At 36.2% G+C, this 27,577-nt stretch overlaps 1 protein-coding gene across 1 annotated transcript in view; it reads right to left on the bottom strand.

The window, feature by feature from the left end:
• STK39 (serine/threonine kinase 39) overlaps positions 1–27,577 on the bottom strand; it is a 315,180-nt gene that overhangs the window by 147,823 nt on the left and 139,780 nt on the right. Inside the window, exons 12-13 of the mRNA XM_044669100.1 lie at positions 25,920–25,968; positions 25,754–25,819 (exon numbers count right to left, since the gene is read on the bottom strand). Of these exons, the coding sequence (XP_044525035.1) occupies positions 25,754–25,819; positions 25,920–25,968 (115 nt within the window). The remainder of the gene's footprint in view (positions 1–25,753; positions 25,820–25,919; positions 25,969–27,577) is intronic.

Genomic DNA, 27,577 nt, shown 5'->3' with positions numbered 1-27,577 from the left:
TAGTTTGTGAGGAAAGGCACTAGCATTTAGGGGATCAAGAAAGGCTTCAAACAGAAGGTTGTGTTTGAGCTATTTTTTTAAAGAAAAGATAGATTCTAAGTGAGGGAGAAGAAAAGTAAGAAGTCTATTCCAGGAATGAGGGGAATGACTAGTGCAAAGGCACCTCAGAGATAGGAGGTGGAATATACCACATGAGAATGAAAGAAAAGGGCAGGTTGGTTTGGTTTTTTTGTTTTTGTTTTTGTTTTTGTTTTGGGGGTGGATTAAGTAGAGTAGCAGGAGAAAGTAAGAGAAGGAAAAAATACAAGCTGAAAAGATTGGTTGGGGCCAACTAAAAAGAGGAATTTCTACTTTATCCTAGAAACAATGGGAACCACCAAAGTTTATTGAGTAAAGAAGTGATGAGGAATATCAATTTGGCAGCAGAATGAAGGATAGTCTGGATTCAGGAGAGAACTAAAACCAGGAAATCAATTAAAGAAAGCAGTTATAATAATCTAGGTAAGAGATGATGAAGGTCTGAACTACAGCAGTGGTTGTAAGGAGTCTATGCCAGAGAGAAGTTGAGGTGGTAGAAATGGCAAGATTTAACAACTTTACTGCAAACACTCAGAACACTATTTTCACAGGTGACTATGCATATTACATAGGCTATATATATATATAGCAGAATCATTAAGAAATACATAGACATAGACATACATACACATACATTCACATATGTATACACACACACGTACACACTCTGGCTGTTTTCTAAACTAGATATGAAGCTTGGAACAATAACAAGGAGATAACGGATTTTAAATAATTTCCTCAAGGAAAAGGGGCAAAAAATTTTTTCTCTTAGTGGTAATTGTGAGGGAGGGAGAATCAAGGTCATTTCCCATTTCAATGGACTCTTGGAAGAGCTTGGAAATCTTTTTTTTTTTTGTAGAAGTTTCTAGGTAATGGTTTTTATTATAAAGGGTAATTAATTCACTGCAATTACTTTAAAAAAATATAGAGGCTGGAACACATTTCTAATTATAATTTGTGAATTCACCAAGCAGCAAAAAACAGGGAGTGAAAATTTTCCAGCCAAAATGAATATGATTCAGAGGGCTTTTAATAAAAATGTTAGTACTGTTGCAGGAGACCACTAATGCTATATGTGTTCAACTCAAGAACAAGCACAGAAAGAAGGCTTCATCTTAGGATGAAGAACAATGCCTTAGCTATAGGATTACGGAGTTCCACCGTGACAGGAAGAAAAGGAATGGGTAGTACACTATGAAATTCACTAACCTTAAGACATTAATTTCCTTAAGAAAATAAGAGTCAATCCCTATGACATTTAAATATTATCTTGTGCACACTTGGGGAGCCAGAGGTTCCTCTTTCACAAAATGTTTGCGTATGCAATAAGCTGAGAAAGAGCTGCTCATTAAAAAAGAATTGGCATATTCAACAGAAAAAAACTGATGTAACAGATTATTACTAGCTCAACCTTATATGGCATTTCAAAACCTTCAAAATGTTTTCCTTATAACAACCCTATTAACGAGAAGGTAATAAAAATATTATTTCCATTTTACAGACAAAGGTGAAGTTCAAGGAAATTATGTAAGGTAAATGACCCTATAAAAAAGATGACTAATTTATAACCAAGGTGCTAGAGTTAGATAGGGATCAGATCTCAGTCATGGATCAGCCAGTGATGGATAATACAAATGGGTTGAAATTGATTTTAAGATAAGAAATAGAAAGTCCTATTAATAGTAGCCATATGCCTATCAGTAAGCCTGGGTGTCTCAGAAATCTCCAACTTTAGATGGGAAGAATGCTTGATTTCTGCTAGGGTCAGGATTTAACAAGGGGCCCAACCCTGGGGAGAACTACATATCTAGAAACAGATAAGACCTTCCAGGGTAAACTCTTACTATAAAGCTTATCACTCAAGGATTAGACAGAAGAAATTAGCTAGCTATCATTACTACCCTCTCTTCCTCATCTCTTGCCCCTACTAGAGAAATGTTCTATAAGTCAGGATCAGGAAACCCATAAAGAAAGTACACATAGAATCAAAATGGTGGGCTAATATTATTTAGCTGTGGATTCTAATCACAAATATCATTTAGTCTTATGCAAAGTCCAAATGTCATGCTTCAAGGTGGGCACTTCAACTAAACATTGATTGGGGCAACAATTTGATGATAGCATTCAGGCTGTCCAGGAGACAATAGCAGTGGAAAGATAATAGATTTAAATATTCAACAATACTGTGCAAGTAGCTTAAGCAAGGCTCAGACAACTATACAAACTTGGAAATAAAGGGAGGTGATTTATTTCTTAGTGTCCCAACAAGTCATCTTTGCTATGTAAACATTCTATGCAATAAATGCTCTCATAAAGCTACTAGATCAAAGGAAGTCATAAAACTGTGAAAAAGTTCAAACTAAATACCAGCAAATGGCTAAAAAACTAGAATCAAATAAACTTCCCTTTCTTTCACCTAATGGAATCCCTCCCTAAAGTTTCCTTAAAAGCTCAGCATGGACATTATCTTCTACATGAGATCTTTCCTGTTTCCCAACTTTGCCCTGCCTGTGGCTAATGCCACCACCCCCTTGCATGAATTACCTTGTATTTATTTTGCATTTGCTACATATACAGACATGTTATACATATTATCTTGTCCCATAGAATGTGAGTTCCTTAAAGGCAGTGACTTGCCTTCATATCCTAAACAAAATTATTTAACACTGTTGCTTTCAACATTTATTAGATATGGGGCCATGAATAAGCAATAGAACCCATGTCTCTGAGCTCATCCTTAAAATGAAAATATTACTCACGGGTACCTACTAAATAGTGTTTATAGAATCAAATAAGATAAGATATTTAAGGTGTTTTATAACGTTTAAAGTAAAACTATCACTATTATTGTTCAGTTGTTTCAGTCTTATCCAACTCTTTATGACCCTATCTTGGAGTTTTCTTGGAAAAGACACTGGCAAGGTCTGCCATCTCCTTCTCCAGCTCATTTTAAAGATGAGCAACTGAGGCAAAAAATTAAGTGACTCTCCCAGGGCCATAGAGCTAGTAAGTGTCTGAAGTACAATTTGATCTCAGAAAGATTAGTTGTCCCGGTTCTACACACAGGGCTCTATCTACTGTGCCACCTAGCTGCCCACCATTATCATCATTTTCTTTTAAAATGCATTATTAGCCTCAAGATGCAATTAAATTGTGCATACCATTTGATCCAGGAATACCACTACTAGTTCTATTCCTCAAAAAGATCAAAATAAATGGAAAAGGATCTAAATGTTCAAAAATATTTATAGCAGCTCTTCTTGGGGTAGGCAAAGAATTGGAAACTATGGGGAGGCCCATCAATTGGGAATTGGCTAAACAAGTTTTGTTACATGGACATGAAGGGTTACTATTGTGCTATAAGAAATTATGAAGGAGATTATTTCAGAAAAACCTAGGAAGATTCATATGAAATGACCACAAAGTGCAATGAGCAGAACCAGAAGAACAATTTAAAAATAGCAATATTTTAAGTAAGCAACTCTGAAAGTCTTAGTAACTATTGTTAATATAATTACTCACTATAATTCCAAAGGATTTGTGATCAAACTTGCTATCTTACCTCCAAAACGGATTGACTCAGAGTAGAGATTGAAGCATATAATCTTCTTTCTTCCTTTTTTTTCAGGGGGGTGGAGGGAGGGAGCATGACTAATGCTGAAATGTGTTTTGCATGATTATACATACTAATTATGGGTTTTGTCTATCTTAACATCTCATGGAGGGAAGGGAAAGGAGGGAGAGAGAAAAAGAAAGAGAGAGATAGGGAGAGAGAAAGAGAAAGAAAGAATTAGGAACTAAAAAAAAGGAAAAGAATGCCCTTTTAAAAAATGAAATAAATTATTTGAATGTAAGCTCAGAGGCACAAGCTATTACGAGTTGAGTTGTTTTATGTAGCTTTTGTCCTGAGCAGTTTAAAAAATACTACTTGATGAAGAAAACTTTGTAAAGGAATTGTGAAGATTTGAAAGAATTTGTGAAGAAAACTTTCTAAAAATGCTCTTGGATAAACTTGAATATCTTATTTGATAAACTGGCTACATAAAAACCAAAAGAACGTCAATTGGCCTTTTAAATTAGGGTTAAATTAAAGAATGTTGTTTGAATTTCAAAGTTCTATATTATTATCTCTTTGTAATTTGTTCAAGGGCCCTTTTCTTTTCTGTATGTGTTTATATGTGGAAATAAATTAAAAACCAACACATTCTAATCTAATTCTGTATTTGAATTTGCAAGTACTGATTGAGTGGGAAGCTTAGAAAATCCAAGATCAAAGCACACCCTGACTGAGAGCCATGAACTTTAATTTGCCTTATAACTGCATTGATTATTCTGATTTTCAAAGCAAAAAATATACTAAATAAAAACATGCCAAGATATCTTCTCAACTTCACAAATCATTTCTTTCACCCACATTACACTATATATGAAGTTGCTGTATTTGTGTGTTAACCCCTCTGAGTCTCAGAATTCTTCCCTATAAAATAAAGGGGTTAGCTTTGATGCTGCCCAAGTTCCATAAGCCCTCTAAAATTCTAAGATCTTGGATTTTATCTTATGTAATTGAACTGTCTAAAACACAACCCTCTTTTTATCCCCACCCTGAAGTGGGAGAGAGTTTGAGATTATTCAAAACACATTTAATTCCACTTCTTTCTCAAGCACAAAACCTTCCTATCCACCCATATACTTGAAAAGTAAAAGAGTCAGCCTATTAGTAGATCCTCTATTTGGACATTACAAACTCTTTAAATAGGTATTTATGCTGCCCACTTGATTTGGGAAACAAGAAGACTTCTTGGGTTCGAATCCAATGATTCAAATGATTTTAAAGAGCTAAGTGACTTCAGGGTAACTCTGTCACCATTTACTTATTTAAGAGATGGTGATGATAATAACTCTAGTACTTACCTCATAGGGTAATGATCAAATACAATAATATATGTAAGGTGCTTTGCAAATCTTAAAAGTGCTACATAAATATCAGCAATTATTATATTTATGTTTCATTTAGTCATCCTAAAATGAAGGGGAAAAAGGACACAATCAGAAAAACATGGTGAATCTGCTCTCCCCCACACCCCATTCAATTTCATTTTGGAATCTATTAACTGAGGAATAACCCTTTGCCTGACTTCGTACCTTTCTAATTATAACTACATTTTGCTTCATCTAATATTAATGCTGATTGGCAAACTTGATTATACCCTAACAGGAACTTTTGAGGATGAGAATGATGAAAGGGAAGGGAAAGTGTGGCACTTTGGGGTGGTGCTATTTAAAATTTTGCAACAGGTGATCACAAATATTATTCAAAGTATTTGAATAATCAAATATTAACTATTCTTACTATATAGTTCAAAAGCAAAGGAGCAGACAAATGAAATGGCTTACCCCAAATTCATAATGATGAGGGACAATATGTAGACCCAATTCTTACACAACTGAATCCTCCCTCCACCACAAAACTAAAATATATCCACTATCTCTCTGAGAAACAGCTAGGTGACATTGCATATGTCCCTTAACCTCTTGGGGCCTTTGTTTGTCATCTTTATAAATAAGCTTCTAAGGTCCCTTCCAACTCTAAATCTATGATGATTCTATGGTCTTGGACTCTTTACTCTTATTAAAAAAAAAAGTAAACTTTAAGATCACTCCTTTCTCTTTTTGCCCTAAAACTCCAGTATCTACCACTAATTCATTATCTTCCAGGCTTGGCTTTTGACTATACATTCCCACTTCCCACCCACACATCACCTGCAATCAATGAATTCAATGTGACCCACTTCCCAAGGTATTTGAGAAAACTGGGATATCAAATGAAGGTAAAGACCCTTAATTAATGACAATCTTCTCCAATAGGTAGTATACTTTAGGAAGCTAATTACAAGACATGTACATGGACCAGAGGTGACAAGTTCCCAAAACCAAGGTGGAAAAATGCCCATTCATTTGATCAAAAGCTCAAATCCCCAAACTGCAGGGACAATTTTTTTCAGTTAATCAATGAAGAAGCATTCGTTAAACACCTACTATATTCCAGGCATTGTGCCTCATTTTGGAGATATTTCAAGTAGTCTGAAGTGCTTTCTGAATAACATAATAAACATTCAGCCATAACAATCTTTCCATTTCCTTAGTTGCTTTCACTTATTTTTTATTTATTTGTTTTGTCTAGCTGTTGTCAAACTTTTTGGTCTCAGGACCCATTTTTACAGCCTTAAAAATTACGGAGGACTCCAATGAGCTTTAAATAAGATGGGTTATATCTACTGATATTTAAAAATTAGAAATTTAAAAACTAATTTCACTTAAAACTAATGGTAGTCATTTTATATTACATGTTAACACGAATAAGTTTTATATTTTTCCAAAGCCAAACAATTTGTTGAGAAGAGCAGTATTATTTTATATATTTTTATAAATTTCTTTAATATTTAGCTTAAAACTGCTGGATTTTTATACTTCTGCATTATAGCATCTTTTGTGCTATATAATATTTTGGTTGATATTGAATAATGATGATGATGACTGACAACAATAACAACAATGATAACTGACATTTATATGGTGCTTTTTACAATTATTATGCCATTTGACCCTCACAACAAGCCTGAAAGGTGTTATAATCCTTATTTTACAAATGAGGAAATTGAGGCAACTAGAAGTTAACTGACTTTCCCAGGATCACAAAGCGAGTAGATATCCGAGGCTGTATTTGAACTCAGTAGGAAAAAAAACAAAACTTGAGAACAGCTAGACAATAACAACAACAACAACAACAACAACAATAATAATAGCAGCTACAAAGTAAATTTGAACTTCCTGACTTTAGGGCCGGTACTCCATCAACTACACTACCTGGCCTCACTCACATACCTAGTAGAAAAAGGGATGAGTATTCTAATAGGTAATAACATATTAGCATTATTATTAATATTGTTTTGACCTCATAGACCCCCTAAAAGGGTCTTGGGAACCCTCAAGGGTCCTCAAATAACATTTTTGAGGGCTATGGCTTTAGTTGATCCCATGACTTTTGACTTTAATTTTGCAAAGATGCTCCATATTTGCTTATAAATTAGTCATAATCACTGCTCTGTCATAAGCTAATTTATTTTTATTTTCTTTTTTTTTTTTTTGGCTCAATTTCCATGAATCTAAAATTCACTGCCATTAAAAAAATATATACATTCCTCCATTTCTCCCTCTAGCAAAGCACAATCAGGCATAGCTCTACACATCAGCAGCTACCGCAGAAAAGTCCAAGTGAGTGAAAGGGAAATAGGAAACACCATGACCACGAAGGTTTATTGAGCCTTGAAAGTTATCCCAACTTCAAGCAATGGAAAAGGTAGAAAAATAAGATGTTCTGTTAGCACCACCTAGTGACTGATTTATGAGTCAAAATTTTTTATTTGAACAAAACCAGTTTAAAATAACAATGTCTAGTCATTGCCCAAAGAAAGGCATCCCCCTGAAGGGAAAAGGAATCTCAGGCAAATGACGGATGGACTAGAACTTAGGAGCACCTGACTCATCATCCTGGTTCAGCCAACATTTATCAATGACCAATTTATTGCCCTATAGGCTGTCCTTTATTTATAAAACCAGACAACTCTGAATGTGACACCGTAAGGTCTGATGGGCTGATACAACAGTGGCATATTTGAGTTCCTTGGAAAAGCAGGTGTTATATTCAAGTATTATTTATTTGTTTGTTTCTATTTCATAAAGAAGAGAGACAGAAATAAGAACTAATGCATTGGTAAGTTCTCTTCTATCTCTAACATTCTGTGACTGCAAAGAGGCAGCTGTTGGCTAAATTACCATGAATCTTGCATATTCAAATCTATTCATACTTAATGGGATAGCTTCTAAGGCCTGACCCATTTCCCCTTCAATACTAACATGCACTTTATTTACAACATCAAAAATAGATTCTTATTGCTCTTTACCATTTCTGATTCTTCTCTGAACATTACACTTTTATCTTTGTCTCAGTGTTCTCAAACATAACCATTAATTAAACTATGAGGTTTTTCAGCTTAATTTCAATCTTAATGATTGAAATGTTTGACTCTGCAAGTCAATTTCTGAAACAGATAATCAAGTTCTTGAAATTTCCTGCAGCTAAAAAAAAAAGAATGATGCCTTCCTTTTCTCTAAGGTCCCTTTCTAGGGAGCTGAGAGGACAAAATCATTTTCATAATAATGCTAAAGTTATATAATGCTTGATATAATAAATGTTGATGGATATAGCTCCCACACACAAAAGCTCCACAAGCAGGCCCTCAATAATTTTAAGGGCATAGGGGGCTCCTTAGTCCCAAAAGTTTGAGAACAGCTGACTGTAAGAACCTAAAGGTCTTCAGAAGTCATCAGGTTTCTTTCCATCATAGAATCAGAGACTTAGAGCTAGAAGAGACCTTAGAGATCTCCTAGTCCAGGGGTTCTTAACCTGGAATCCAAAGACCCCCAAGGAGTCCCTGGATAGATTTTCAAGGGTCTTTGAATTTGATTTTAAAGTAATAACTATTGAGGGTAGCTAGTATAATGAAGGACTCCTGTCATTACACTAGGTGGCTCAGTGATCGGCAACTATGGAATATGTTATGGTACATCCCTGAGAAAAATGGTGCAGAAAATTGAAATTAGCCAGCATGCCAAGTATACCTGTTCCTTCTGTGGCAAGACCAAAATGAAGAGACCTGCTGTGGGGATCTGGCATTGTGGATCCTATATGAAAATAGTAGCTGGTAGTGCATGAACCTACAATACCAGCTCTGCAGTCACAGTCAAACCTGCCATCAGAAGACTGAAGGAATTGAAAGACCAGCAAAAGCTTTTACTTACCAAATATCTGTAGTAGTCACAGTCCAACAATAAATGGGTTAATGTAATAAAAAAATTTAATTAAAAATTAAAAAAAAAGAGCCAGGCCTAGAGACTAGAGGTCCTGGGTTCAAATATGGCCTTCATATCTGTGTGAAACTGGGAAAGGACCTTAACCCTCATTGCTTATAACTTACTACACCTTCTGACTTCAAACCAAAGTACGACATTGATTCTAAGATGAAAGGTAAGAGGTTTTGTGGTGTGAAACTGACATTTTTTTAAACATTGGTAACTATGTTATAATATAATTTGACTTTAAATCTTGTGTATTTTATTTTCAACATTTAAAAAATCCTTCTGAAAAAGAGGCTTTCTTTACCAAACTGCCAGAGGTCTGTGACAACAAAAAAGGACAAGTAAGAACTCCTGATCTAATTTAACTCCTTTTAACAGATAAGACAAATGAGGTCCAGAGTAGGGAAATTAACTAGCCCAAAGTCACACTGCCAGTCAGCAGCAGAACTCAAACATGAATTCAGGTCTTTTGATTCTGAATTCCTATCCCCATTTCTTTTAAGCCCATGTCCCAGGAAGGTTTTTAATTCCTAGTTATGAAAAATCCTCGTGGCACTGTCAGGATGCTACAAGTTGGAAAAAAGTAAAATCCCAGAGGTGTTCTTGGCCATCTTAAAGTAGATGTCAAAATAATTCTAAGGTGCTTAAGTCCTTCCCCCAAAACCATCTTTAACTTATAGTTATTGTTTAACATTTAAGATACTTTGCAAAAAACCTAGTTTGCTCTCAACCAAGGCTTTGAGAAGAGCACACAATTCAAAGGCAATGCTGCCCTCTGGTGGGCACACATCTTCAGCACAATCGCATCCTCAACCTCAGCTGAGGTGAGTTCTGCCACGTTTTCAAATCACATCCATCTCCATGCATTCTTTCTGGCTTTTAGATATGGGGCAGATGAGCCTAACTCTCCATCCCATGCCCAAAGTAAAGCCTTTTCAGTGCCCTCAATACTTTAGCCTACTTGAATTTCCAGTTCCCCTTTCCCTCACATTTTTCAACACCGATTGGATGGTTATTTTCCACTGATACACTCCCAAATATTTCAAACCTCAGGTAAGTTACTCACAATTCACTCTTCATAATATGAGCATTCTGAGCAGAAGGCATGCCTTACTTACCACATTCAGTTTAATCTTCCTAAACCATTACTTGACATAAATAAGAGCAAGAGCCTCTCCCAACCCACAAGATTTAGATGGAGCTAGAAAGGTTGGCTGAGACCGAATCCAATCATCTCATTTTACAGAGGAGGAAACTGAAGTCCAAAGCAGTGAAGTGACCAACATGAAGTCAAAAAGTTATTAAGTATGCCTGATCTGTAATTCAAATCACCCTCTGCTGTCATCCTGCCTAGCCCCTACCTACCTTATGTTCATCCCTCTCCTAGCACCAAGAAAGTATGCTATAAATTTCCTGGTAATAGAGAAATGTTAGACATCACCTCACCTTTTATACTTTATTTTGCTCTTCTCTGGATATCCACATCAACTAGTACCTCTCTTAAATTCTTCTAGTCCTCCTAGCATTTCTCAATTCTCACAAATCCCACAAAATGTTCTTATGGAATTCCACTAGTAACAGCTATAATCTGTAACCACAAACATACGATTTATTTCTTCCATTTTGTTCTTCCTCTCCGCTCTCTTCTGCCTCTATTTGTGCTCCATCTCCTTCTGTTACCTTCTTTTGTACCAAATCCCTGCATCTTTTACTTTCTCTCTTTCCTATGTTGACAGAAAAAAATCCAGGGTAAAGAAACAAAAATATACAAGATGATATGAGTACAAATAATGAGCTAAAAGCATCAAGAGCTGAATTACACTTTTGCTCCTATTGTATACTGTTTGTTTCTTTTATCTCACTGAAAAATAACTGCAACATTAAAAGTAATTTTTTCAGCTTTCTTTTGTCAGAAGTATATACTAACAAGGAGGAGAGTACACTAATAAATATTCAACAACCAGTTTGTGGGGAGGATAAAGGAAATGTATGCATGACAGAGAAAATCTGCATGAACATTTTCTCTATCACTTTCTTAAGTTTAGACAATCAACAAAACAATAAATCAAGCCCAGTTGCGTAGCATTTGCAGATTTCCAAAGTATAAATACTTACACTGAAAATTTACAATTGGCTTTTACAAAATCTGTACAAGCTCAATACAACACATATCTGCTATCATCTGACCCACTATGCAATGGGCTTCTAAATATTAACTTATGTTTCTATAGCACATTATAATTTATAAAATTTCAGGGAGATAGTTCAAGTGGTATTATCCTTATTTAACAGATGAGGAAACAACGGCTAATCATACTCAGGTCACAAAAGTAGGAGTAAGTGACAAGAAATTCAAACTCATAACAAGTCTAGGGCTCCTTCTACTATACTATGCCTTCCTCAAAACAATGAAGTCATCTCTTTTCCATTGTCTATATTCTCTGTAACTCAAATCAGACTCAGAGGTCAAAATTCCTCTTTCCCTACCATGGAAGCCTTGTCCCTCGATAAATGTTTTCTATAAATAGGATTATTCAATGAGGTGAATCCCCCAATGAATTTCCCAACTCAGGGATGAACTAACCAAAAAAGGCAATAGAGAATACAGATGCTTTCTCTATTCATGAACTGACCAAAAAGCCCACATAAGTATTAAACTTTTGAGGATGACTCCCTGAACAGAAGGAATTACTGAAGAAGTGAAGGAGATGAATGACTTGGCCTCTTAATTTTTAAAAATCAGCTATGCAGAGAGGGAAAAGAAATCTGTGAGACCACAAATATGAGAATATTCACATCAAGCAATTTTTCACTTAAGTCGATTTGGGTTTTGGTTTTATATGATTATTCTCTTACAAAAATGAATATGGAAATATGTTTTGCAAGATAATATATGTATAACCCAGATACATTGCTTGCTAACTCCAAGAGGAGGGAAGGGAAGGGAGAGAGGGAGATTATTTGGAACACATAACTTTGGAAAACTCATATGGAAATGTTATTACATGTAATTAGTAAAAATAAAATACCTTTATAATAATTTTAAAAAGAATATTCACATTAAGCCAACCGATGCCTAATTAGTAGTACTATCCAATCCCCCCCCAAAATAGTCCATCTAATATCATGCTTCTCAGTCAAATTCACTGGCCTATAATTTATAGATTTCCTTCACTCCCTTTTTTCTTGGAGAAAGGGTAAAGCAAGCTTCAAGTGCTGACCTTGTCTCAGCCAAATTAAGGAAAAGAAGGTTTTTCAGTGCCAGCAACTCAGCAATCACATCTGCCAGTTTTTAAAGTACCCTAGGATGCAGTTCATCTGGGCCTGGTGACTTGAATTCATTAAGGGCAGCCAGGTGCTCTCTAATGATCTTAGAATTTGGAAGAGAGATTGCTCATTTTGTTTAGACCCAGAGAGGAGAACCAGGAACAATGTGTTAAAAATTAAGAATAAGGACATTTAGACTTAAGAAAGGAAAGGAAGGAAAAAGTAAAAAAAAAAAAAAAAAAAGGAGAAGGAGAAGGAGAAGAGGAGTTAGAAAGAGAAAGAAAAAAGGGAAGGGAAGGAGAAGATATTGGAAAGAAGGAACAAGAAGAAAGGAAAAAGAACTAAAGAAGGAAGTGCAGAGGATTAAAATATAAACAAAAGCAGGACAGTCCTTGCCTTCCATAAATTTACATTCTAAGCAAGATGATGACTGAAATGGATGACTGAAAGTATGGTCTGAGGTTGGATAGAATGGATTATATGACTGGTGAGTAGGTAAATGCAATTAGGATAAATCACCCCAAAGAGCAATACTAATACCAATTTAAGTCCAAAGGACTGGTAGACTGAGGGCAAGGAAATGGCCTCAGCTATGACCCCAAAGTAGAAAGAGTTAGCAGTCTTGGGAAGTAGTGGGTTCCCCTTCCCAAATGAGCTTTAAGTAAAGCTTAAATGAAGGCCTGGGAGGTTGTAAAGTGGGTTTTTCTTTAAATAAAGGTTGGATTAGATAGCTTTTTAGGTCAACCAATCAATTAATCAATAAAGACTCATGGGACACTTAATACAAAATTGCAGACAGTTCCTTCCCTAAAGGAGCCAACATTCTACCAAAGGAAATCAACATTTACAGAAAAAATGAAATCAAGAAAAATACACACACACACACACACACACACACACACACATCCATGCATACTATGCACACATTTTTTTAAATATACTGCCATGGGCAGGGCTCATTAATAACTGGAGAAATCAAGTTTTCTTGAAGAGATCTCTTAAACTGCTGAAATTCTATGATGCTATTAATCACATATTAATCACATAATCATTATAATAATAATGCCATTTTATGGTCACAAAGCACTTTGCTTTTTTTCTCAACACTTAAAAGTGTTGTATGTGTGTGTGTTATTTTATCCTAATAATAATAAGCTTGCAAGGAAAACAAAGCAGATTCATTAACTCAGTTTTACAGGAGAGGAAAATGAGACAGAAAGGTTTCCTGCCTTTGTGGGAAGTCAATAAGAGAATAGATGAAAATCTGAGACTCCTCTTTTGACCCCTTTTGTGATCCTTGTGAATTCTTGTTGAAAAGTATTGTGGCCTTATTGAAAAGCTTTAAGTTCCTAGCAAACCTGAATTTAAAGGGTTAACACTGTTCCCCTTTGCCCAGGAATGCAGCTACAGCCAAGGCCAAAACTTTAGCAGGGGCAATTCAACCCTGAGAAAAATATTCCCTGACTTGGCTTTCTGATAAGAACCTAGTCAAAATTCAGCCTTGGCCTTGGTCTATTCTGAAGCCAATGTTTTGTGTTTTGATGTGACATAATTTGTAACTTCTGTGCATCTGCAAAGTTTTGGGGGAGGGGTTCTTTTGTGTGAAATGAGTCTTGAAATATATATAAAAAACTCCATGCTCCTGGAGCCAGAGCTGGAAGCATGAGGTAAAAGATCTTTGTGTCCAGTTATTTTCTTATCAACTAAACTGTCCTTATCAGATTATCAGAATTGATAAAGAGATCTTGACAGGCCCCAACCATAAGGAGGACAGCCAGGCCTGGAGCACAGATGTGCCAACTCCTATCCCTGGGCTATTTCCACTAGGCCAAATAGCCTAAAAAAAATAGCTTGTTTTCCATTGATACCAATACTCAATAAAATATAAGATTGTTATAGGAAAGAGAAACAGAAGATTTCCTTCAATATCCTCACTTCCTTCCCCACCCCACTTCTCCCAAACAAACTCCCAGGCTGATATCCCATCAGGCTCTTGCTAACTCCATGGCTGCTGGAACCCCCAGAGGAGGAGTCTCAGGAAAAGACAACATGGAATGGATGAATACAAGCATCATCTATCAGTGGTGTCAAACTCCAATAGAAATGGAGGCCACTAACCATACATAAGAAGCCCTGCTACAGGCCACATCTTTTCTTGAAAGATCACGTATAACATTATCTATATTCTACTCAACTTTTATTTATTTGGTTTATTATTATTTCCTGATGACATTTTAATCTGCTTTGGCAAACACCAGAGTGCCCCAGGCTGTGTGGGAACCCAAAGGACCCGTGTTTCACACTTGTGTTGTCGATCAAACAGATGTGATATTGATGAGAAGCTACTATGGCCAAACACATACGGCTGGGTCTGGAAAGTGATTGATGGCCTTCTCCCCTGTGAGAATCTAATGCATGAATGAGACAGTATCATACGGGCATTTTCTCAAAACTCCCCCAAAGAGTGCTGGAGGCAGGCTTGAGGAGGGTCCCTTGGGAAGCAGCAATGGGGACAGGAAACCTCTTCTCTTCCACGAGGAGAAGTAAAAAGCTTGGGAAAGATAATCCAGCAGCATTGTACCTTCTCTTGGATCACCATTAGCAACATTCTTGGCTTGAAATCACAGAGCACCAGTTAGTCTAGGCAAGGCAGATCTCATTAAAGCTCACAACACTCCTGAGAGTATTAGGAGCAAGAATTATGCCCATTTTACAGGCTGGAAATTAAAGAAAAGTCAAGATGCTTCTCCAAGTGACATAGTCAACCATAAAAACAAGCAAACAAACCCAATTTGGACTAGTGTTTTGCTCATGGGTTAAAAAGGAAAGAAGGGGGTAGATTGTAACACTTTTACAATTATTTCAAGAAGCATCTTAGAATATCATGATAGAACATTTTCTTTCAGTTCACTCAATTACTTAAGTTGACTTGTCTATATCATCTTTTCAAATTTAGAAAGAGAACCAATGGGCCTGGTGACACATATTAAAATGACAAATTGTCTAATGATCTGTGACAAAATAGTTCTCTGCTTATAATCCAGCAAAGCCTTATTATGAAGACAGGCAGATCCGACACCACTCTCTCAACTCCCTTCCCTCCAAGAAGTCATGACCTGAGTTCTCTCCTGTATGTGCAAGCTCATCACATTTAAATACAATAATAATACAGTATATTATGCACAAACATCTACTTAATTTTATCCATGGGGCAGTAAAATAGTAGGATACCTAAGACACCCGACTGTGACTGGCTAAGCCTAAAAAGCTACTAAACTGAAGAGGAGAAAATTGCTTCTTTAGGCCTGCATATTCAAAATAGACTGGTTAGTGGAATACATAACAGTACTTTGAAGATGAGCAGCCAAAATCTAGAGACAAAAACTAACTCATTTGACTACAGCTTTTACAGACTTTCTTTTCCTATTCCCTATTCTCTTCTCAGTTTGTCAATAAAAATTCATTTAAGTGCCTAGTTCAAGCCAAGTGTTGTGCTAAGTTCTGGGGATACAAAAAGCTCCCCTCCAGGAGCTCACAATGTTATCGGAGAGACAAAAAATCCCAAAAAACTATATATGCAATAATCAGGAAATCATGAGGGAAGGTACCAGAAGTAAGAGGGGTTGAGAAAGGCTTCCTGTAGGGAGCTTGGCCAGGACTTAAAGGAAGATATGGAATTAATTCAACATGTTTTGGTTCTTTCCCTTTGCCATTCTCACCCATTCCCACAATTTCTGCGATTCCCCTTTGGTGCATGAATCCCAAATCTTTATCTTCAATTCAACCAACTTATTGAGCACATTTTATACATAAAACTTTACTAGGGAGAGATACAAAGGCTAGATAACAAAGTCTCCATATCCCTGGATCCTACACTCTTAGGAGAGTGATATGAAGCATAAATAAAAAATGCTTCATGCCAAGTTTACTGTAGAGATGGAAGCAGTGTACAATAACAAAAATATGTGTATATAATTCTGTACAGTTTATAACATGTTTTCTTTACGGAAATCCCAATTCTGCCATTTCCTACCTACCTTTATGACCTTTAGCAATCAATCAATAAGCACTGTATACCTGCCCCGAAATGAATGAAGCAGAGCCAGGAAAACATACCAAAGCAAAGGAAAAGAACAATAACAACAAATCAATCATGACTAAATACTGTGAAATTTCTTCTGAACAACAGATATTAATTGCTCACACCTTAACCAGGCTACCATAATGGTCAACCCCTAATTTAATTTGGTTTTTCCATGACAGTCTTTAAAATACCCAAGGGTTGCTTTGTAGAATCAGAAAAAAATAATAACAAAATTCATCTAGAGAATTAAAAGTTTAAAAATCTCAAAGGAAATAAGGAAGGAAGGAAGGAAGGAAGGGAGGAAGGAAGGAAGGAAGGAAGGAAGGAAGGAAGGAAGGAAGGAAGGAAGGAAAGAAGGAAGGAAGGAAAGAAGGAAGGAAGGAAAGAGAAAGAGATTTTAAAGTGTACTACAAACTGGTAACCATCAAAACTATTTAAAACTAGTTAAGGAACAGAAAAGCTGATTGGTAGAACAGAATATGTAGACAAAAATCCAGAAACAAAACTGGTAGCACAGTGTCATAAACACATGAGCTAACAAAAACTGCTCAGAAAACTGGAAAAGTTAGAAGAAACTGGGCATAGACTAGCATTGTACAGCGTACACAATGATATATGCTCCAAGTAGAGATGTGAACGAGGAACTACAGCTCAAAATGGCAAATAAATAAATAAATAAATGTAGGTTTATATATGTATATATATATATATGTGTGTGTGTGTGTGTGTGTACATATATATGTATGTATACATATATATATATAACTAATAAAATCTTATTTTTAAAAACAGAACCAAGATTGCTCCTCCTTTGGCTGTTCTAGTTTCTCTTATGGGGACCATCACTAACCAGTCACCAATACTGGAAACATTAGCATTGCCTTTTGATTCTTACCTCCTAGATTGTCAATTATAACAGGAATAAAACATCCTATCTTTCATATCCTTCACATTTGATCTTTTCCCACTACTACCACTTTACTAGAGTCCCTTATAACCTCATCCTTACTCTATAACAACTTCCAAAATAAGTTCACCATCTTTATTTAGTATCTCCCTACTCCTAAAATCCAGCTCCATTTGTGAACAGATTAATCTTGGTTTCTACGAATCTGATAAAAATTCTTCTGTTCAAAGCTTCTCAGTGGCCTCCTATTGTGTATCAAATAAATTCTAACCACCTTGGTCTGGCATTCAAGGCCTCTGCTCTCTTTCATGTGTTCTATACTCTGGTGAAAAGCCTGCTATCCATCACTGACAATCAGTTCTTTCTTGCCTCTGTATCTTTTGAATATGTCATTCCTTTGGTTAGGAATACCCTTCCTTTTCTTCAGGCTACCTTTCAAAATCCTAATGTATCTTTCAAGGGCCAGTCTAAACACTACCTCCCCTTTCCTTCATTCCCCCCAACCCCTGCAAGAATCATTGTTTTCCTCATATAAGGATAGAATTAGAAAAAGACAAACTTTGATAAGGGTTCAGTTTAAGAATATTAGAAAGGGTCTCAAGAGCTGCTGGCATGAGCTTGTTCCAAGAAGCCTGGAGGGGATCTTAGAATGTACCGGAGCTGAAGGAAGCTGTTTGAGTGAGCAACTGACACTTCCTGTCCTGAGCTGGGAAAGGAAGCCTGCTACGTTCTTCTGAGGTTCTTTTGAGGGAGAAGATAATTGTTAACTGTAATTGGAGATTCCCGTTTCCCTGGAGAGAACATCTTATCGACAATCTAGCTAGACCTGCCTAAGAGAAGTTTACCTGGAGATCGGGCTTGGTGGGCTGTGTGGTTTACCTCAGAGTCATACTCTGCTCTGAGTGAACTCAGCCATCTTGGGCTCATTCTGAGTAACTTTGGAGACAACCCTGAAGATTTATAATTAGACCAACAATTGAGGATTGTAGTCAGGTAAGCTTAGAAAAGGTTTGGTGGGGAAATTAGGTAGTGAGGGAGGAAATAGTGTAAGTTGAAGACCAGAAGAATCCATCGTGAGATGGACCTATTATTGAGGGGTGGAGTTTTAGGACTTAAGAGTTAAGGCATCCTTGTGTTTCAGTCCTCATAGTTTACCCTTGATTTCTAAATAAACACAGCTACTTTTCTACAAATCAGTCTCTAAGACTTGTGTGCACTAGCCGGGTGAAGGAAGGTTTACTTTGCCTTCCTTTCAAAATAGGGAACGGAGATACTTAACAGTCAAATGAGTATCTAACCTAGTTTCCTATTGTGATATCACCATCTATCCACATTATTTTTTCACTCTTTAGCCATCAAGTAGTATTGTTTACCTCCCTTATGTACTTATCCTAGTCACTTAAGCCTTAATTTGCCTCAGTAGCCCTTCAATAAAATAGAGACACTCTTAGAAGGAGGATCTTTGCCCAGAAAAACTCCACAGGCAAAATGCAAGTGTTGGACACAACTAAATAACAACAAAAATTCAACTGGTGAAGAGGAAGAGAAAGGTGATTAATATATATTTAGTGAATTTTGAAGAAAATTAAGCTAGAAGCCACCAAAACAAAGAAGGGAAATTCACAGACCAGTTTGTACATTAAATATAAGGGTGAGCAACAATTCATTCAATACCCATTTATTCAGTGCCTACCACCTTCTAGACACTGGGAGTACAATGACAAAAATGCCACTGCACATGAGTTTATCTTCTCTTGATATAAGATAAACACAAATAAGCACAGTATGTGGGAAATTAAAGAAAGAACTAAGAAATATAAGATTAAAATTCATATCCAACAACTCCACGTATTATATTTTATAAGATTTATTAATAATCACGAAGTAGAAGAAAGAGAAAGGCAAAAGCTGAGGAAAGCAATTTTTCCCAGCCATGGTAGCAGAAGAAGAGAAAAGGGGTGGGGGGTGTTACAGAAACTTTATCTCCAAAACATAAGGATATAATGTGAAGACGAAAGTGGGATTCTGGGAAATGGAGTCCTGGGTACAAAATTCTAGTTACACATAACAAAGGTAGAGGTACAGAGGCAAAACTGGAAAACCAAATGGTGCTCATCAGTTCAGGAAGAGATGAAGAGGTTAAAGAACGTGAATGTAATGGAGTATTATTGTGCTATGAGAAATGATGAAGAGGACAGGTTCCCGAGAAACCTGAGAATACTTATATGAACTGAGGCAGACTAAAGTGTTCAGATCCAGAATATTTATACAATAACAACCCATACAGTGAAAACAATTTTGAAACACTTAAGGACTCCAATCCACACAATGATCAGAGGAACAATAATGCTACCACCTCTTAACAGAATACTGATAGATTCAGGGTACAGAATTTAAGACATATTTTTAGACATGGCCAGTATAAAAATTTGCTTTCCTTCTCTGTGTATTATTTCTTTCAAGGCTTTTGTTTTTCTTTTCCCTAACAAGTGAGAGGAGAGAGAGAAAAAGGATTTTGTTCATGAAAAAAACACAATGGAAAAAATAAATGGGGGAGGGGAGATGGAGCTCAAAAGATAAGAAATAGCTTAATTGATGCTTGAAGAAAAACAAGGATTTTGAAAAGAGAAAGACAAAGGAGAGTGCCTCTGGCCTGGAGAATGGTTTGTACAAATGTAGAGAGGCAGGAGCCAAACTGCTGAGTTTAGGGGCCTCTATGAAATTATTATCCACACTTCACTTTGGGAGACTGTTGGAAGGAAGGAGTGAGTAGGGGGCATGATGGCTAAGAGTTTTAAGACAAAGAGAAGAGATATAAGAGAGCCAACAACACTAAAAGAATGAGCTATTGGCTTCTGAAGTGTCACCATGGTCACTGTAAGTACCGATGGCACACTGCAAATTAAACATGATATTAATTTACTGAACAGAGTAATTAAAATATTTTTCTAGAGATCACTAAATAAGAACAACACAGTTACTCCTCAATCTTAGCCTAATTAATCTCCCCCTTGCTCAGGAGTCCTATGGGATTGTTTCAAATACCAGTACAAGATTTTAGCATACAATCATCAGAAGTTGATGTTGTGTCCATTTCTGGTCAAAATGATAAAGAAACAAAATTTGAGTTCACCTCTCTTGGAGTGCAGTGTCTTGAAAAGAAAAAATCCCCAAACAGCCTACTTTAAGAAATGTGTATATGTTGACAAGCCAGCTCTAAGGAACCATACCACCATTCAAAATGTGCCACACTGCATTGATAGGGAATTCCCCACCTCATCACAAGATATGCAAAACACATTACAGGCATTATCTTTTTGTTTTTATTGTTCTTCTTTATCAATATTAATCAATTTCAGAAGGGGGTATGATGAATAGAAAATTGTTTTTAATGTTAGGAAGACTTGGATTCAAATTCTGCCACAATCAGCTGTGTGGACTTGGAGCAAATCACTTAACCTCTCTGTTCCTAAGACTTTTAAAGTCGCAAACCAGCTGCCAGTTTGAACTGCTGGAGAGTGTTTCCTCATTCCCTACCCCAAAGAAATGATAGGTTTGGTAAAAACAATAACTTAGATGTATGTGGTACCTTACAATTTACAAAACTCATTCCTTACAACACTTGCATTGAGAAAGGGACCCTAAGTGTCTTCATTTCACAGAGAAGGAAAACTGAGATTGAAGGTTTTAGCTTGCCAAAGTGAATAGGACCCTACGTGATGGAGCCAAGATTCAAATATTCTAACTTCTAGGCCTAGGGCCAGTGCTATACTATCTCAGGTATTTAAAGCAACAACCTATTCTAGGGCAATATAAAAATCAAAAACTCTAAAAATATTTTTAAACGATCACCAAAACATTTAACATATGTTTTTACACAAATCCTGAAAGGATGGTATCTGTAAGGGCTGAATGAATTCCCTAGTCAAATTCAAATAGACAACTAATAACATGTTTCTGAAATCAGGAAACAATAAAATCAAAATCCTAGCTGTAAGAACCTACACATTTTATCCCCTAATCCTTATGTTATCTAGAAGATAAAAGGTCATTTTTAACAACATCAAGTATTCATAGAAAAGTTGTTTCTTCTAAAACTGAATTTACAAAGTTTTTTTTTAACCTTGCACATTTGAGAAAGATTATGTTGAAAACCCTGAGAGAGTCATCTAATAATAATGAACATGAGGAAAGGAAAGAGTAGTGTCCTAGAAAGACACTAAATGAAGATTACACATTCTCTAGGAAACTCCCATTAATTGCTTAGACACTGGACTCAGGAAATGAAAACAAAACTTTTCAGTGCATTGCAAACTAATATCCTTCTTTTAAAAATCAGATTAAAAAGCATAGGAAAATACTGTGTTATTCATCTGGAAAGAAAAAAAAAAGCCTGATTAAGAAATGAGGAACAACTTGGGGCAGAAACAGGAATGTTACATGATTTCACTATAAAAGGCAAAAGAGGGCCTGATAAAAGAAGAAATAGCCCCAGAAAACTGACAAAAACTGTATAGAAGGATAGCTGCTTATAGAGGAAACAAGTTAGAAGTAAAAAGAATTTGAGAAAGTTGCATTACCTTGGGCAAGTCATATAGCCTCTTACAAATTCAGTTTCCTCATTTATTAAATAAGGGATTTAAATTAGATGACCTTGAAGACCCCTTCCAGGTTGAAATAAATTATCCTATTATCTTGTGAAATACTGTGTAGTCTACAAAAGAGCAAACCTTTGACTACTTAACAGTTGAAAATCTCAGTCAGGATCAAATAGAAGATTAATAACTAAAAAGAAAAGGTCACTGTAATTTTTTTAAATGACAAAGTAAATACTCCTTGTACTTAAGTTCTTTCTTTTCCACTCCTTTATTTTTGAAATTGTATAATTTTATATATATATATGTATATATATATGTATATGTATATGTACATACATATAGCATCCATATGTTTGTACATATAGTTGAGGATCCCATTTTAAGACATTGTCAAACCAGCTGGAGTATGTCTTGAACAGGGAAAACCAGGATGGTAAGAGGAAGGGAAGCTATACCATTTTACAAACGATGGACACAAGGGGGATACTTACACGGATCTTTAGAAGAATAAAATCGGACATGAGTATTCTTAAAACTGGTGAAAGGCTGCCAGAAGGAAAAAGGATACTTGCACCCCAGAAAATAAAAAGAAGTAAAATTTTCCACTAATTTGTTTTAGATAGAGCTCTATATAGGTAGTGTTCTCTCTCTCTCTCTCTCTCTCTCTCTCTCTCTCTCTCTCTCTCTCTCTCTCTCTCTCTCTCTCTCTCCCTCCCTCCCTCCCCACTTTACCCCTCTCTACCCTCTCTTTCATATTTGTGTTAAATTAATCAGAAAAAAAGACTTAATGAACCCTTCCTCAATACTGTTATACACAGATTACAAACAATACACAAAATTACAAAGGAAACGAACTATACTGAAAAAGTGTTGTGTGTGTGTACATAGAGCTCTTATGAAATGGGTAACACAGGCAAGTAACAGTCTCTAAATGGCCATTTATGAGTATGTTATAAAGAAAGCAGCATGCGTTAGAGGGGCAGAGGCAGAAAAGACAGTGGATTTGCAGTTAGGAAAACTTAAAATTTGAATAATGCCTCAGAGGATTAGCCATGAGGCCAAGGCAAATCATTTAATTCTACTGAGTTTTAGTTTCCTCCACTGTAAAATGAGGGCCTACATTACAGGATTTTGTGTCTATCAAATAACGTAAAACAGTCAAAACACTATAGGAATAGGACATTATTGTGACTATAATTACTATTTGTAAAGATTCTTGCTCAAGTATGTGTTTTGCTCCAAGTAGTATGGAACGATATAATTTCCAAGGTCCTTTCCAAACATGAGGGTATGTGATTTTATGATCATTATAGCTCCTTTCAATCACTATCTTTCATTTTAAGAGATGAGGGGGAAAAAAGCCCAACATTTAAGTGGCATTCTTAAAATTTTGGAATCTCAGAACGTCAGAGCTAAAGGAAACAAACATAAAGGTTATCCAACCCAATTCATTCATTTTACCAATAAGAAAACTGAGGTCCAAAAGAGTCAAGTGACCTGTCCAATGGCACAATAAAAACAGCAATTTAATGACAGAGGATTTGGCTGGAAAACTACATCTAAAACTTTATTTTGTTTCCTCCTAAAATAGGGGAGTTGGGTTAAATTATATACAAATTCACTGTTGATAAATCCAACAAAATAACGTATTTGTATTCATTTCTCAAACATTTATACACACGTATTATGGATGTACATGTATGTTTGTTGACTAATTCACTTATATTCAGCTGAATGGTTTTTGCCACTCTAGTTAAAAAGCTATGACAAAATACTTGTCATTAACAATCTTACATGCTTCAGTGAAGTACTTAGAAACAAAATCATGTTAACAATACCAACTTCATTTTATATTGATCAATAATATTTACCTAGGAAATATTAATATAAATGGCTAAAATTACCTAAATCTATGATCACCTCTTGATTTTGAAGTATGTGGAATTTTTCGGTGCCACTTTTAATGTCAACTAGGGACAAATTATGTTCATTAAAACACTACAAAAATGACTCGGCACACACTTAGGTGAAAAAATACAACCCCCAGAAGCCTAAATTATTGGGGGGTGAAATTGCTTTAAAAATTTTTTTAGTCACTGAATCTAACATAAAAAGCAATAGGTTTTTTTGGGGGGAGGTATTCGATGTTATTCAGTCTTTTTAACCATCAAATATATCATGCTATCTAGTCAATAATTTATTCAAAATTGTTACATCCACAAAAAGTATATTTTACTCATAAATATGGTTTTGGCTCTACCTCACTTCAAAATTATTTTCAACTCCTCTACTTTCTTCCCATACCACCTGCACTAAAAAAAGAGTGTGGCAAAACAAAAGGTACATTAAAAAAAATGTAAAGATAAAATATACCCTATTTCCTTAAGATCATAGTCTAATTTTGTCTTGGAAATGCAGACCAATGCTCCGGGCACTCCATATTTATATCTAATTCTAAATATAAACAGAACTAATCAGCAATTTTACAAATAAATTCATTTTTGTGAGTTAGGGAAAAAGAGTTTATACATGATCTTACTATCCTCAACACAATGCTCTCTTAAACAAAGGGGTTATTTAATATGCATTTTTAAAGCTCACATTTGGAAACAATCACTCGTCAAATAAAATTCATAACTAATTATGTTGTTATTATTTTACTATTAGAACATTTCCATGACTGAGGGTAAGGAAGGAAAACATTTTAAAAAGTAGATGGGTTCATATAATTTATACTTACTAGCAAGTCTACTCTATGGATATTCTATATCCATTTAGGTATTTAAAGATTTCTTCATATCTGCTTCTCACCCCTAAAAGCTGAGGTATTCCTTAAATTGTATCTGTAATCAAGTTTTTTTATTCTCCCAGTCCAGAGCTATGATTTCATCAGGGTGAGGGACCCACAGAATGGAAATTCAGCAAAAGTCCTAACAGATTAGTTCCTGAAGTCCCTTTTATAATAACTTAAAAACCTGAATTTGAAGTCATCAGCTAAATTCAGTCATATTACATAAAACTTCAATAAAGTGGAATGTTAAGAGGTTAATGTTCAATGATGATTACTCCTATAGATAATAGCTAGAAACCGTTTTATGAATTTTTTGACAATCTTATTCATAGTTCAGAATATTCAAGTTCAGAAAGCTAACCTCCTCTCTCTTATTAAAGAACTCAATAAATACACTACCTTACTGAAATAACTTAATTCTAGAGTGTTTTAAAAGATCATTTTTAACCATACTACTAAAATAGAAAATAAGGTAACCAACAAAACCTACTTTCATAAATCTCATAAAAAATGTGTAGAGAAATTAGTACTTTTTAAAAAATAACTAATTTTAAAATAAATGATCTCTCTATGACTATGTGTCAAAAACAAAATAAAATCTCCAAATATGTAAGCACAAAATCTATAATAAGACAAACAAACCTGGTTAAATCACTTTAAAAACTAGTCCAGGGTGAAAACTAACTTAATCCCTCATCAACTCATACCAATAAAAATATGGTCCAAATGGGTTCCAAATCTTTGATGAACAACTAACCAATCTTGTTTTTGCCATTTAATGCTGTATAAGAAATTTGGCTTGATTTCACCCTTTTAGCCCCAATTATTATCAATGCTTACAGATATCTGAAATCCTAAAACCTCATTTTACCTATTAGCTTTTGCCTTCTTTCCCACCACCTTTATCCCCCTTTTATCCATGTGAAAACACTCCCAAGAAACAAAACGGAGAGGGTCGTCAGCAAAAGAAAGGAGGGTTTTTGGTAAATTACCAACTAGAAAATCAGGCTTGAAATGATCCATCTTTGCATGAGATAATAGCTTCCTCACTTCCCTGGGAAATTCAGTAGTTCTTTCAACAGAACAGACTCTCACCATCAGAAGGACCTTACCTTTTTGGCTCTTTGTGCTATATCTGGTGTTCTTGTGAGCAGTTTTTCAATCAGATATTCTCTATTCTGTAAAATGAATATTCCACCAGTTAAAATCAACCAAGGTACACAGAAATTCAACATCTCAAAAGAGCAGGTTGACTTGTGAGGTTATGAAGCAGTTTACCTTGGCTTTCTGGAAGAATTTGCATTTTAAAAGTTCTGCTGCTGTGGGCCTGAAAGATCAATAATAAATTAGAGTTGAAACAATGACCAGTCAATATATACAGTGCCTGAATGAAATAACTCAAATTCTGGCAAATTCTTTAAAAGATCATTTTAGGAATAGCCAAACTAGCTGCTAAATTGTAAAATGCATCCATATAAAATAGCAGCAAAGGTGTAGTTCTGTCCAGATGATGCTATTTTGGATCTGACAAGTCAAAACATGAAGGGCAAAATTAACTGATTCTCCTTGTCCTTGATTCTTCCTTCTCACGGCAAATTCTGTGTTTAGGAAAGACAATGGAGTGATGATGCTGGAAGCTAACTGCTTTTCGATATCAATAATGTAAGACTACAATCTGTGCCCAGCTCCAGGGCCATTTGGAAGCCTAGGAGGCAGGCACGCCTGGCACTGGAGGAGAGTCACCTTGGGTGTCTGCATTATCTCCTGCCCACTTGTAAGCAGTAGAAGGCCAAGGTCTGGCCCCCAACCAAACTGTATCTTTCTCCTCCTTGTGTCCCACAACACGTGTTGTAGACAGAGTGAAATGCTTTCTGAATTGGGAGTCCAGGGTTGAAGAACTAAAGGAGAAAGGCCCAAAGCAGATGAGCTCTCTCTTCTCAGAGTTTTCTATTTAACAGAACCATTCTTATTTCTGCTAAGCTAATCTTTTTTTTTTCCCCTTCCTCAGTAAAGACAGTCAAGAAAGGCAGAGTGGGAGGGACCAGGAGACGAACCCGTGAAATGTGACATGCAGCTTGAGGGTAATGGCTTAGCAGAAGCTCCTCCACAACCATCCTCACTTCTCAAGTTGGGGAGCAGTTCTATCTCCAGATGATGGCACCTTTCTTGCCAAAACTACCACAACTGTTCTCTCACGAGGGTGCTGTGTCATTTGGAATTGTTGTAAGCCCTGGAAGACTTCATCTCCCAGGGATCCCTGCTACCACTTCCCCCGACAACTCCCACTTCCTTTGTGGGAGGTGTTGAAGAAAGTATAAAAGAGAGAGTTTGGCGCCTTTTGGGGGCTCTCTCTACCCTGGAGTCTCTTGCTAGCTCTCTGGAGCCTGGAGGCTGAAACCTGCAGAGCTCTCTCTTGGCGCTTTTTTCCCTTTCTATCTGCCTCCTAGTTTTTCCTAGACCTTCCCCTTTCTAATCTAAATAAAACTTAGCTATTCTAAACCCTAAAGTTGCTCTCAGATCTTTTATTGGAGCCCCTGAAGGGCTCTGGTCAATTTCCCCCACCAGTGCTGGGGACAGTTACCTTCCTTTTCCTTCCTCTACCTTTCTCCCATCTATTCTCCCATTCCTCCAATCCTCCTACCTTCATCCCTCCACCCCCTCACAGTGCCATTATGCAGACAGCCCCACAGTGCCAGGTGTGCCCCAAGGAAAGGAGCTTGGCCTCCCGGAGGAGGAGGAGGTGCCCTGGCCTCTTCCTTCTGCCAGCAGCATGACACATGGCAAATGAATGGCCTCACCATGCAGAGCTGGAACTTTCTGCACTGGGAGCTCCACATAAACTCAGAAGTCTGGCTTGCCACACCCAATCTCCCCCAAAACATCACTGGCAAAAATTATTTTAGTTGCTAAAGCAGGTGAACAACACGCAGACCAAG

Source organism: Gracilinanus agilis, chromosome 3 (genome assembly GCF_016433145.1).
Source record: "Gracilinanus agilis isolate LMUSP501 chromosome 3, AgileGrace, whole genome shotgun sequence".
In the NCBI taxonomy this organism is placed as follows: domain Eukaryota; kingdom Metazoa; phylum Chordata; class Mammalia; order Didelphimorphia; family Didelphidae; genus Gracilinanus; species Gracilinanus agilis.
Note: the sequence above shows the minus strand (reverse complement) of the source record. Positions and strands in the feature narration are given on the sequence as shown.